This window comes from Staurois parvus, unplaced genomic scaffold (genome assembly GCF_062004578.1).
Source record: "Staurois parvus isolate SC_StPar_1 unplaced genomic scaffold, SC_StPar_1.0 ptg000597l, whole genome shotgun sequence".
Lineage (NCBI taxonomy): Eukaryota > Metazoa > Chordata > Amphibia > Anura > Ranidae > Staurois > Staurois parvus.
The window spans coordinates 2,877,453-2,891,588 of record NW_028318393.1 but is presented as its reverse complement, the minus strand read 5'-3'; the positions used below and the strand labels follow the sequence as shown (position 1 = coordinate 2,891,588).

Sequence of the window (14,136 nt, the reverse complement as noted above, 5' to 3'; positions counted from 1 at the left end):
CAAATATACAACCTGAGTAACTCACCGATTATCGATTTTGAATTTTTTCTTGCCAATATCAAGAGCCATAGCTTCTTTGTCGGGTAGTTTAACCAAACCTGCAGAGTCACAACAAATGACAAGATATTATGCACTTCCTGTATAATAAAATAATCTATAGATTTGTATGCTAAAACCAAGAGAAAAGTCCTCTCACCTGGTTCACATTAGTGTGTGCCGTTTGAATGGGCTGCTATGCACGTGCTTCACGCAAGGAAAGGCTGCATGCACCTTTTCCAAAAAGCATCCACACAGAAACTGTATGGTCATTGTGACCATGCGGTTTCTTTGCAGTTCCCTCATCCGCGATTGTGCTGCAGGATGAGATGCATGGGGTGCCACCAAGGGTGGACTTACCATTTGGAAACTCGGGCACTGCCTGAGGGCCCGGGGTCTGTAGGGGGCCCCATGAGATGCCTCTGGCACCTTTTTCATAAGCCTTTTTGAGTTTGGGCAAGGACACAGGGGTACCATGATCCCCTATTGCCCGAGGGCCCCATGAGTTGTCAGTCCGCCCCTGGGTGCCACCCCACGTTTCGCAAGAGAAACGCTATGTGGCTGTGGGTGGTTACAGGTGTAGGAATTGCTTCAATTCTCACACCCACAACCAGCCCGCCGCGTGAGGGCTAATGTGAACCTAGCCTTCTACCTTATTTGCAAAGTAGTGCTATTAAGCCTCCAGTACTGTTGCCAATCAGTTCATTGAAAAAAAACTTTAAAATACACATATATAAAAAAGAAATCCAGTTAATGCCTGACCGATTCATGTGTTGGTGGTCGATTTGGAAGGTAGTGCTGCACTTTATGTGTGAAAGCATCCTGTAGTAGCTTAACTCATGGAGGGTGTCTGATTTGTATTCCCTTCCTAAGTATGATATTTGTGTGGGTAAATGAGGAGCAATGTGAAAAAAGATCTGAAAAGTGGAAGTCCACTTAAAACAGTCAACTCCCCCTCTTAATCTGCTTATTTTCAGGCTGCACTGGTCCAAGTCACATGATCTCCCCTGTGTCAGCCAGCAGCAGCTGCAGGGGAGAGGAGAGAGTGCTCTGACAATGGTTAGTAAAGCCTGAAGTGTTTATGGCACCCGCAGGCTTAATGACCCATCCATTATTAGTGTTCCCCCCATCTCCCCTGCAGCAGCACTGACCGGACCAGAGTGGCCTGAAAATCGGTAAGCACAGACATCTTTCTTACACAGGTTAGTAAGCATAGGACCAGAGAGAGGACAGTTTTAAGAGAAATGAGGGTTATTCCAGAATTACACTATAAAGCTTTTGTTCATTAACATACCAGAGTTTATTGATAAATATATATAAAAGTACAGTCAATTTGTTTTGGGGTCCTCACCATTCTTCAGGGCTAGAAACGTTAAAAATAATGTTTGTTGCATGATATGGTATAGAGCAGAGGTCAGATACCTCAGTGTTGAGCAGAGCTGCAGGTTTGTGCTCCATTTTTTGGATTTGTTCCAAAAAGGTTCACGTGAAAACCTTTTCTTTCACCAGGTATTCGGCATGCAACCAAGTTAAAGTGATGCATGGAGGGTGCCATTGTTGTTCATTCCTTCTGAGAATGCTAGTTCTCTGGCTGTCATGTTGATGTAATTCTGTCATGTTGATGCCTTGGCTTCCAAGCCTTATGAATCACTGACCTGGAGCAAGTGCAAATATAAAAGATCTAGCTCTTTTCTGACACTTATATACAGTGTGCATGTTCCAGGTCTATGACTAAATATTGTATTGATGGCAGGTATAGCTAGCTTTTCAACCACTAACTGTATATATGTACAGTGGCTGGGAGGGACAAGTGCCAATCTGGAAGGACACACCGGTAAGGCTTCCCCTTTTTGATACTGGTGCGCTGCCTCAGAGCTGCACAGTGGCATGATCTGTGATTGCTGTGCCCACCAAACACAGCAGATAACAAATTTGGGTACAGTGGTGAGTACAGTGATCACATTAACAGCAGTAAACAATGGCCTTCATTCATGATGCCATAGTTTACTACTGCCATTGTTGTGATTGGCCACAGCTATCACAGTAGAAGACAATGGCATCAAGAATGAAGCCACATATAGTTAGTACTGATTGCTTATAAAAAATTCCAATCACCTGCTCTGGTTACAGTACAGTGGGTATAAAAAAAGAATCAACCCCAACCCCCCCCCCCCTTTGAAATAATTACAAAAAGTGAAGAAACAAAAAAGCCAAATCTGACACATTCCACACAAAATTAAAAAAATGGACTGGACAACAGTATTGGTACCTTCGCAAAATTGTAAGAAATAATTGCATTCCAAGTTTGTGATGCTCCTGTAATTTGTAATTAAACGCACCTGTATCAATTAACAGGTGCTGACAATATAGAAATCACACCAGCAACCAGTTAAAATGGTGAAAAATTGACTCAATCTTTCTGTTGTGTGTCTCTATGTGCCACATAGCACATGGAGAAGAGAAAGAGCAGCAGAGAATTGTCTAAGGATTTGAGAACAAAAATTGTGGAAAGCATGGTCAATCTCAAGGTTACCAGTCCATCTCCAGAGATCTTAATGTTCCTGTGTCCACTGTGTGCAACATTGACAAGAAGTTTACAGCCCAAGGCACTGTAGCTAATCTCCCTGGATGTGGATGAAAGAGAAAAATTGATCATAGCTTGCAACAAAGGATTGCTCAAATGTTGGATAGAGAAACTTGATAGACTTCCAGACAAATTCAAGCTGATCTTCAGGAACAGGGTACAAATGTATCAGCTCGCACTATACGTCCCCATCTGAATGAAAAGGGGCACTATGGTAGGAGACCCAGGAGGACTCCACTGTTGACATAGAAACATAAAAAAGCCAGATTAGAGTTTGCCAAAATTTACCTGAGGAAGCCAAAATCCTTTTGGGAGAATGTGCTGTGGATAGACAAAACAAACTTACAGCTTTTTTGGTAAAGCCCATTATTATACTGTGTTCAGAAAAAGCAATGAGGCCTTTAAAGAAAATAATACAGTCCCTACAGTCAAATATGGTGGAGGTTCACTAATGTTTTGGTTTTGCTTTCCTGTTTCAGGCACTGCATGTCTTTACCGTGTGCATGGCATTATGAAATATGAAGACTACCAAAGAACTCTAGGGTGCAATGTAGACCAGTGTCAGAAAGGTGGGTCTCCGTCACAGGCCATGGTTCCTACAGCAGGACAATGACCCAAAGCACACGTCAAAAAGCACCCAGAAATGGTTTATAACAAAGAGCTGAACAGTACTGAACTGGCCAGCAAGGAGTCCAGATCTCAATCCCATAGAGTACCTGTGGAGAGATCTCAGAAAAGCAGATGGGAAAAGGAACCCTTCCAATCTGAGAGACCTGGAGCAGTTGGTGAAAGAAAAGTGGTCCAAAATTCCAGTAGAGGTGTAAGAAACTCACTGATGGTTACAGGAAGCGATTGATTACAGTTAATTTTCCAAGGGGTGTGCTACCAAATATTAAATTGAGGGTGCCAATAATTTTGTCCAGTCCATTTTAGGAGTTTAACGTGGAATGTGTCAGATTTGGCTTTTTATTTCTCCACTTTTATGTGTCATACCATGTTTTGCTTTGAGTCCAGTAAAGGTAACTTTGCTTTAGAAGCAAGGAAAGATAGACCTCCATAGTGTATTAATATGCTTTTACTAATGAGAATGCTGTAGACACAATTACAATTATAAGAATACAATACAAGACTGACAGATATACCTACAGTATAACAAGCAAAATGCTACCTACTACCCTAGCAAAACTATGCTCTGTATACAATAGTAATACGCTGAAAAGCTTACTTAGCTCAGGTTAGAGTGAGTTCACAATCTCCATAGGCAAGACAAAGACCCAAGCTTATGCAGGCCATAGATGGGGAGAAAAAACGGCAGATTTTTCTTTTAAAAAACGAAAATTCGGTCGTTCAAGCGGCCGACGTTACCATCAATGGTAAAAAAAATCGGCCGATTTTCATCCCTTCTACAGCTGGCAAAAAGTGTCCCTGCAGGGAGCTTCGCTATTTCTGACAGTTCTCTGACAGTTCCTTCACATTTACAGCGGTTGAAACATTGTATCTATTTGTTTCCATTTAGGATACAGATGTTTTTATTCGGAAACAAATAGATACAATGTTTCAACCGCTGTAAATGTCAGAAAACTGTCAGAAATAGCGGAGCTCTCTGCAGAGATACTTTTTGCTGGACTGGAATTCTTCTTATTTTCATCCTACTTCTTCTTCTTCTTCTTCTTCATCATCCTCATCCTCTTCTTCTTCATCATCCTCATCCTCTTCTTCTTCTTCTTCATCCTCTTCTTCTTCTTCTTCTTCTTCATCCTCTTCTTCTTCTTCTTCATCTTCTTCTTCATCCTCATCCTCTTCTTCTTCATCTTCTTCTTCATCCTCATCCTCTTCTTCTTCTTCTTCATCTTCTTCTTCTTCATCCTCATCCTCTTCTTCTTCTTCATCTTCTTCTTCATCCTCATCCTCTTCTTCTTCTTCTTCCTCATCCTCTTCTTCTTCCTCATCCTCTTCTTCATCCTCATCTTCTTCTTCTTCCTCATCCTCTTCTTCTTCATCATCCTCATCCTCTTCTTCATCCTCATCCTCTTCTTCTTCTTCTTCTTCTTCTTCCTCATCCTCTTCTTCATCCTCATCTTCTTCATCCTCATCCTCTTCTTCCTCATCCTCTTCTTCATCCTCATCTTCTTCTTCCTCTTCTTCATCCTCTTTTTCATCCTCTTCTTCATCCTCTTCCTCTTCTTCTTTTTGTCTTCCTCTTGCAGGTCACTGCTCATGCGCAGATTTTTTATCAGTAAAAAATCGGCCGATTGGCCCATTAATGCCGCGAAAATCGGCCGATCGGCCGATTTTTTCCAACTTTACCAAAAAAAAAAAACGGCCAAAATCCCGAAAAACGGCCGACCAAATCGCCCACTAACGATCCGAAAATCGGCCGATTTTATTTTCGGCCGACAAATCGGCCGATTTTCGACCCATCTATGGCCTGCATTACTCTACAACAATTGCAGGAGATCAGGGGAAAACGCTTTTTCTTCTGTCCGAGATCTTAGAGTCCCCTTAATCAGTTTCTGTTGTTGCCTTTTATTTAGAAAGCGTAGATAGCCAATCCCACACGGTTGTGGTCCCTCTCTACTTTATTACACTGTCCAATTATATAGGTGATACATTCTCAAATTCGACCTCAAGATGGAGCTGTTGTATCATACATGCCATAGGTCATATATGTTAGAAGGTCAAGCTATTGGTAACCATAGCTACAGAACAGTCAGCACAATTGTCAACTGTCAACTGAAATACAACAATGGTATCTATGTTACCATTGTATCCAGTGACATTTACTTGAGAAGCATCTCCTCAAACTCCAAGAAACTTGATGTCGGTCTCCAAGACAAATATAAACTGTATATATACCCCCTCCAGTTCATCATGAATACTGCTGCAAGGCTCATCCACCTTACCAACTGTTCAGTGTCTGCTACCCCTCTCTGCCAATCCCTCCACTGGTTTCCACTTGCCCAACAAATAAAATTCTAAATACTAACAACTACTTACAAAGCCATCCACAACTCTGCCCTCAGCTACATCACCAACCTGGTCTCAAAATATCAACCAAACCGCTCTCTTCGATCCTCCCAAGACCTCCTGCTCTCTAGTTTCCATGTCACCTCCTCCCATGCTCACCTCCAGGACTTCTCCAGAGCTTCTCCCATCCTATGTAACTCCCTACCCCAATCTGTCTCTGAATCTATCCACTTTTAGATGATCCCTGAAAACCTTTCTCTTTAAAGAAGCCTATCCTGCCTCTAATTAGTAATCTGCCTTTTATTTCCTTCATCAGCTCATCCCCCACAGCTATTACCTTTTGTATCAATCAACCCTACCTCCTAGATTGTAAGCTCTAATGAGCAGGGCCCTCTGTTTCCTGTTGTACCAAATTGTATTGTAACTGTAATGTCTACCTTCATTTTGTAAAGTAAACTGTTGGCGCTAAATAAATCCTGTACAATAATAATAATATATATGTGTGTGTGTCTCTCAAATGAAACACATACCAGTACAAACAAAAGAAATAAATCAGAGAATGCCTAAACATTTGTAATCGCAACAATTATCTGTGCAAAGTGGTGCATTATCTGACAGAAATGCAGGGGTGCCAATATTTGTGGCCATGACTGCATATACCATAGTAAAAAAGATGATTTGTTTGCAATATTTTATAACAGAACCTAAGAAAAGAAATTTGTCAAAATGTTTGGTATTTTTTCATTTACATTGCAAAAAATAAAAAAACAACAGTGCTGATTAAATACCACCAAAAGAAAGCTCTATTTGTCTCAAAAATGATAAAACATTTAATTTGGGTACAGTGCTGTATGACTGAGTATTTGTCATTCAAAGTGTGACAACGTAAAATATGAAAAATGGCCTGGGCAAGAAGAAGGTGAAACATTCCAGTCCTGAAGTGATTAAAAGAATGCTAATAATAGCAGCTCTGTACCTCTCTTATGAAAGGGGACTTTAAAAGGATCCCAAAGTAAACAGAACATTGGTACACAAAAGCATGTGCAGGAACCTTGCGACTCAAGCTTTTAGAAACATGTGGACAATCACTCTTTCATCATGGCAGATTCACATTAACGGCTTAGGATTTTAATTTTTGGGCTAGTTGGGTATTGCTTTGTATGTCATTTCTACACTGACAATAATTATTCAAAGCATGAACTCAATGTTTGTTATGGCGTACCTTTGAAAACTCGAGTTGCCAAACGACACTGAAGTTCAGAAATTGGCATAATGGCTCCAATTGGCTGAATAAGTCCCACTACCGCTAGTGTGTACATCTCCAAGTGATAAGGAAACATATATTTGTATAGGCAGACCTTGTTGTTGTTAACTTGGAGCACTGATTTATCACAGAACGGGAAAGAGATACTATATCCTGTAGCAAATATGACAGCATCAATGTTTTTCTCTACTGTTCCATCTTCAAATATGACATCAGTGCTTGTAAACTCTTTCACATTGGGTCTAATCTGAACATAGCCTGAGATGATACGATTAGGGAGCTCATCATTGACAGTTGGATGTTGACCATTGAATCTGAAGGACAATAAATAAATTTAACATACAACTGATGATAGATATATAGATAGATAGATAGATAGATAGATAGATAGATAGATAGATAGATAGATAGATAGATAGATAGATAGATTTGACATGATTCCATCAAACTGCAGTAAAATATTTGTATTTATTTAGTATTTAGTTTTGCAAGAGTTTGTTGTTAAAAGAGGGTCTGAAGAGGTAAAATGTAGGTGGGATTTCACTGCAATGTGACAGTCCTGCACGCTTAGTTGTGTCAGACATCATAGCTGTGTGCTCTCTTTATAGGGATGTGCACTCACAGAGACAGTGCTTCAAACTCCAAATGTTATTTTGTTTTGTATCGAATTAAAGTCATTAAGTTAGCAATTTTGTTTTGTTGAATTTGTTAAATTCGAATGATTCATTTTCATAATTTGTTTTGTTTAGTTTAGTCTCGTTTATTAATTTTTTTTTGGATTTGAAAATATCTAATCTATTAGAATTTGAATTGAACTTTTAGCTAGGTACTACTTGTTCATATACTGTTTACATATTTGTGATTTTATCAGATAAATAGATGTTTTCACAACATGAAAGCCTCCATTATGGACCCCATAGAACAGGGTTTCTCAACCAGGGTTTCCCCCAGAGGTTTCTAGGGGTTCCTTGAGCAATGACTAATTTCTGCCACTGATAAGTACCCACTGAAACCATTGACCTTTTTAGCTATCTATAAAGGGGGAAATTCTTCCCAGTAACCACAAGTGTAAGGAGTATTCTTCCCATTGACAATCACATTGATGTATCATGAGTTGTAGACAGTCTTTTTTAGCAGGGGTTCCCTGAGACTTGAAAGTTATCTTAGGGGTTCCTGTGTCTCGAAAAGGTTGAGAAAGACTGCCATAGAATATGTTACATGAAATTATAGGCAAGTTATCATCGTTATCACATATACAAATTTGTGCTGGACCCCAAACACCTTGATGCTATTCATGAAATACCACTAAATTCTTTTGTAGGAAATAATGGTGGCAACCTTATGTGATGTATAAAAATGAATTACTAGTCTATTACTAATATGAAACTCACGTGATCCAAGACAATATTTTTCTTGCTTAACAATAAACATTAAAAGCATATTATGCCTTCACTTGTGCACACCATCCACTGCCGCTAGAATAGTGTTGGGGGAGATCGATCGACTTGAGTACAACAAGCAAGTCCGATTTTTAATTAAATTATTTCCAACGGCTATAGCTGCTAGTAATAATCGCTGGGTTTTCTCCCAGGGTGGATGCTCGCAACCTCTCCCCACCCCTTGGGAGAACACACTAGCTCAGCAGGAGGGATTCCCCCATCAACACTGACTGTGTTGATAGAGGAATCAAGCGATTTTCTTTCCTGTAACCCTGCAAAAATCATACCATCTATGGCCAGCTTAAACTTATAATAAAAGGATTGAGAGTAACATAAAAAATTGAAGGCTCCTAGATTATGAGGCATATGTGTTGATCTGGACACAAAGGATGCTAAAATTATTCATTCACCAGAACAATTGACCATTTTATTTTTGACCTGTTAATCTTTTTTGTCTTAATAATAAAGTTTATTCAGAATATGTAAAGTGTTCTAAGTTATAAAATCAATATCTGGCAACATTTTGATGCCTCTAGATACAGTATTGTGCAAACATTTTAGGCAGGTGTGAAGAAATAATGTAAAGTACAAATGCTTTCAAAAATATATATTTTACTTGTTTATTTTTATCAATGTAAAAATGAAAAGTGAGTGAACAGAAGAAATATCTAAATCAAATCAATATTTGAATACCCCTTGGCTTCAAAACAACATCAATTCTTTTAGGTACACTACACACAGTCTTTGCAGGAAAACAGCAATAGTCAGTAATATGTTACTTTCAAATTCATTTTCTAATTCAATTTCATTTTCAAATATGGTTCGAATTCGAAAAAGGTGTTATTTCGGACAAAATCTCATTTCATTATTTAAGATTTGTTAAAATTCATTACTATTGTACTTGGAAATTTGGATACATCTGAATCTCCAAATAACTTAAAATTTTTCTGAATTTTCGATGTGGAATTAAACGAACCACACATGTCAACAGCAAACCTAGAAAACATAGGGGAAGCTGCTATTTTGTAGAAGCCATATTGAGAATGAACTGCTGTGAGTACAGGTTGTATAGTTTGTTTGTTGGGATACTAGGGCCCTTTCAAACTGATGTGTTTTGGCTGTGCTTTTATTCTGCAAAAGAGACATAAAAATGCAATAAAAATATTTCCCTTTAAATCCTAAGGAACGCTCCACACCAGTGCACTACGAGTCCTGCATGCTGCACTGCATCTTTGTTTAAAAAGCGCACCAAAAATGTGCCTCCCATTTAAATCAATGGAAAACGCATCAAAAATGGACAGCGGTTGCATTTTTGGTGTGCCTTTTTAGTAACATGTCCATATTTCACAGGTGCACACTGGGAATCAGGCCACCAGAAAACACACTAAAAACGCGTTGTGTTTTTACCGAGTTTTTTCAACAGACTAGTGAAGGCTTTAATTTAAAAGGTGCAGGAACTCACCCCCTCTTCCCTAGTTTGAGCTTGACTCTTCCCCTTACATCCCCCCTTTAGAGAATACTGAGCCAAGTATTATTTTAAACAGGCATATTTTGATGCCCGCAAGTCACAGGTACAGCGAGCTACCAGCATCCTTTAGAAATCAATGCCTGGCTGAAATACACAAAATCTGTATGCATATTTATACACATCCTAGTGGTACATGCGTACAGGGATGGATGCATAATGTGTGGATGCCCCAAACGCAGAATGTGTTCAGGGCATATGTCTCTGTACACATATGTTGGGATGTACATCAGTATATGTGTACAGCCATTGTGCATTTCAGCTTGCCATTGATTTCTACTGGCAGCTAGCTGTACACAAGATTTGTGACTCACGGGAAACAAAATAAGCCCAGTTTTTACACTGTGCAGTAGGAATGAGCTCATGCATGTTCAGATACAAGACTGAAGCCACCTGAGTTATCCAACCAGAAGGCTGTCAGCTGCTGACTACCAATCATAGGCATCAGAGGCATTCCCTACTTTGAAGCCACATGATTGGCTATCAGCTTCTTGGCAGAATAGCTCAGACGGGTTGAAATTTGTATCTGAACATGCATAAGCTCATCCCTACTGTACAGCTCTAAGTGCCTATGTGCCTAAACCCTTAGACATTGATATTGCTGCAGAAGCAATAATAAATCTCTCCAACAACAATAGATAGTCCCCCTTTAGCAACAATAGATAGCCCCCCTCCAACAACAGTAGATAGCCCCTCTTCCAGCAATATAGATATCCCCCTCCAGCAACAATAGATAGCCCCTCTCCCAGCAACAATAGATAACCCCCCTCCAGCAACAGTAGATAGCCCCTCTTCCAGCAATAATAGATATCTCCCTCCAGCAACAATATATAAGCCCCCCTCCAGCAACAATAGCCCCCCTCCACCAACAATAAGTAGCCCACCTCCAGCCACAATAGAAAGCCCCTCCCCCAATAACATCAATAATTACCCCCCTCACCAACAATAGATAGCTCCTCTTCCAGCAACAACAGATAACCCCCTCCAGCAACAATAGATAGCCGCTCTTCAGCAACAATTGATAGCCCCTTTTAAACCAACAATAGATATTTCCCCCACCCCAGCAACAATAGATAGCCCCTCTTCCAGCAGCAATAGATAGCCTCCGTCCAGCAAAAGTAGATAATCCCTTTTCAGCAACAACAATAGATAGCTCCTCCCTTAGCAACACCAATAGATAGCCTTCCCACCCCAGCAACAACAGATAGCATCTCTTCCAGCAACAATAGATAGCCCCCTTTCACCAACAATAGATAGCCCCCCCTCCACCAACAATAGATAGCCCCTCCCCTACAAACAACAACATATAGCCCCCCCCCTCCACCAACAATAGATAGCCCCTCTTCCAGCAACAATAGATAGCCCCTTTTCCAGCAACACCAGTAGATATTCCCCCAGCTCCACCCGAGCAATAGAAGATAGCCCCTGTTCCAGCAACAATAGATAGCCCCTCCCCTAACAACACCAATAGATAGCCTTCCCACTCCAGAAACAACAGATATCCACTCTTCCAGCAACAATAGATAGCCCCCCTCCAGAAGCGATAGCGCCCCCCCCTATCCTAGCAATAGCACTCCAGCACCTTCCTTCTCTGCATCTTCCACACAACTCCAATAACTACTCTTCTGCTCAGGCTCTCCTACATTTAAGGTTGTCCCAGCCACCATCCCAGGCCTCCTGACTAGGGATTGGCCAAGTTCCCACAAACTGACCTGTAGAGCTTTCCTGCCTGCTCTGAGGTAACCTCACACCCTCACTCCCAGACTGACTAATCCTAGGCTTCTAGCAAGCCTCTGACTTACAGACAAAAATCCTACCTAAACTAGAGAGCTCTACATCCTGTGTATATGTGCCTGCTGTACCATGTACTTGTATGAAAGAGCATCCTGTTCTCTTTGTATTGCTTCCTTTGTGTGAAATCTCTGGTGTTCCTGCCAGTCCCTCTGCTTTCCTATTAAAAACGTACCACACTATGCAGGAGAGCACAGCGTGGTCAGTTCTCTAGCTGTGCTGCCATTCACTGAGATCACTAAACATATATTATGTGATCACTTATAAAAAAGGGAAAAAAGGTATAGATAGATAGACAGACAGACAGATATTGCACACATCTTACCTATGTTGGGGCAGAAGGCCATAGTTGCAATGATTAAATCTATTGTTGAGAGCTGATTCTATCAAATAGTTGGTCACAGAAGAAGGCAAAGTTTTACTGATCAAATTTTGAAAACGAGATAAGTTTGAAATGTCCCTAGGATAGCCATTCTTAGAAACACGGTGTGTAACCCAGGCACCTCTTCTTGTACTAAGGAACACCTATAAAATATATCAAATTAAATCTATATTATCCATTTTAATTAATATATATGAGCACAAGTAATTTGTGAGTAAAATCCAATGTTTTCTATATGAAGAATGTCCTATTCCTAATACAGTTCAGGCAAAAACAAGAGCTGTGTAGGGCTTGTCTAAATGGTCATTCTAAAACACAATTTTCATTGTGGAAGTGATTTGAAGAGATAAAAGCAATAATAAAGAAGAAAACATTGAGGAAAACTGATACTTTTGAGCATCCAGATTAGTTGACAATTGATTGGACAGACAAAGCACCTACGAGGAAAGTCACAGTATGATCAGATAGGTAGCTGGATCACAACAGCTAATGCCCCGTGCACACGATGAGAATATCGGACGGATGGTCGTCCATTTTTTTTGTGTGCTAGTCTCATATTGAAGAAGAAGAGGTTACAAAAGTTAGGAAAATTCTCCTACAACAGAACACAACTTTGAAAGTGATGAATGTATTGTATGGTGTATATATACAGTGCAGTGCTTCCCCATTAAAGTAAATCAATTCTATGTGCAAAATGCAAAATGTAGTGAACATATGACAACTGTAAACATGCATTGATAAAGTGAACATGTTTCCATGAAAAGTCTCTCAAAATTTCTTCTACTTAAAGAAGCAATCCTTCCAACTTGAGTAAACCTTCTGTCTTCATATAGTTTAAATCCTTCACCAAACTACCAGATGTGCCCTCATCTGGAGTTTTTGACCTCATATCACATCAGGTCAAAAACGCATGTGTCCCAAGAAACGGACATATAATGGTATACGTATCCACACTGAAGGATCTTCCTCCAGAGATCACCGCTTCCTACAGATCTCCTCCTCCACTCCACATACTGTATATGGTATACAAGATAGGGAACACAATAGTGCTTTATCGTTAAAACAATTTTATTAAAAACTTAAACAGTGGCCACTCACATCTTCTGGATGGTCTGGAGTTGTATGTGGGGTACCCCAATGCTCTGTCCTGGAATCAATTTTGTTTAGCTTGTTCATAAACAATATAGAGGTTGGAATAAATAGTTTAATCTCAGTGTTTGCTGATGATACAAAGCTAAGCAGTCTATTACCTTCACAATAGGATGCAGCCACTTTACAGGAAGACCTCAATAAAATAAAAGGGTGGGCAACTAGTAAACATGTGTTCGTTCGGATAAATTTTTTGGACAAAATTTCCATTTTTGGAGATTCAGATGTATCTGATTTTCCAAATGGACATAGTAACGAATATCAACCAATCCAGAAAAAAAAAAAAAACCAAGACTCACCTGCTGTCAGTGGGATTCCCCGCTGTCAGAGGAATGTAAAGAAAATAAAAACTAGAAAACAGCATGGGGGTCCCCGCAAGGCAAACCAAGCCTTTTGAGTCTGGAATGGATTTTAGAAAACACAAAATTAAAAAAAAACAAAAAAAAGTGTGGGGTCCACCCCAAAATCGATCCCAGACCCTTAAAGAAGAATTCCAGCCAAAATTGTTATTTTCCCATGCAGTGGGGCTGTGCCAGCACTGCATGAGTTAAATGCTTGTTTTTGTCTAGGGGTTCGGAAAGCAGAGATATACTTACCTAATTCACTGATCCTCCAAACACAAGACCAGTCCCCGCCGCTCCTGCTTCCCTGCACACTAGTGGTCTTGTGAATGGGCTGTTCCTGATGTCATCACACCCACAGACTGGCTCTGGATGGACGGCAGGAACAGTCCACCACTGGAAGTGGGGGAGCACTGTTTACCGGAGAATCGGAATACGAGGTGAGTATAGCCTTTCCCTAAACACCTGGACAAATCAAGCAGTTACCCATTCAGTATGGGCACAGCCCCACTGACCGGGAAAGTAACAGTTCTGCTTTAAGTCTGGTATGGATTTTAAGTGGTGCTCCCCCCCCCCCTCTCCTGGCCTGCATGCTTGGATAAGGGTCTGGTATGGATTTTGGGGGGATACACACCATTTTTTTAAAAGACCCCAAATG

General features: G+C 40.3%; 1 protein-coding gene across 1 annotated transcript in view; it reads right to left on the bottom strand.

Moving 5' to 3' along the window:
• LOC149449896 (flavin-containing monooxygenase 5-like) overlaps positions 1–14,136 on the bottom strand; it is a 50,381-nt gene that overhangs the window by 12,631 nt on the left and 23,614 nt on the right. Inside the window, exons 5-7 of the mRNA XM_089692649.1 lie at positions 11,932–12,131; positions 6,810–7,165; positions 26–98 (exon numbers count right to left, since the gene is read on the bottom strand). Of these exons, the coding sequence (XP_089548775.1) occupies positions 26–98; positions 6,810–7,165; positions 11,932–12,131 (629 nt within the window). The remainder of the gene's footprint in view (positions 1–25; positions 99–6,809; positions 7,166–11,931; positions 12,132–14,136) is intronic.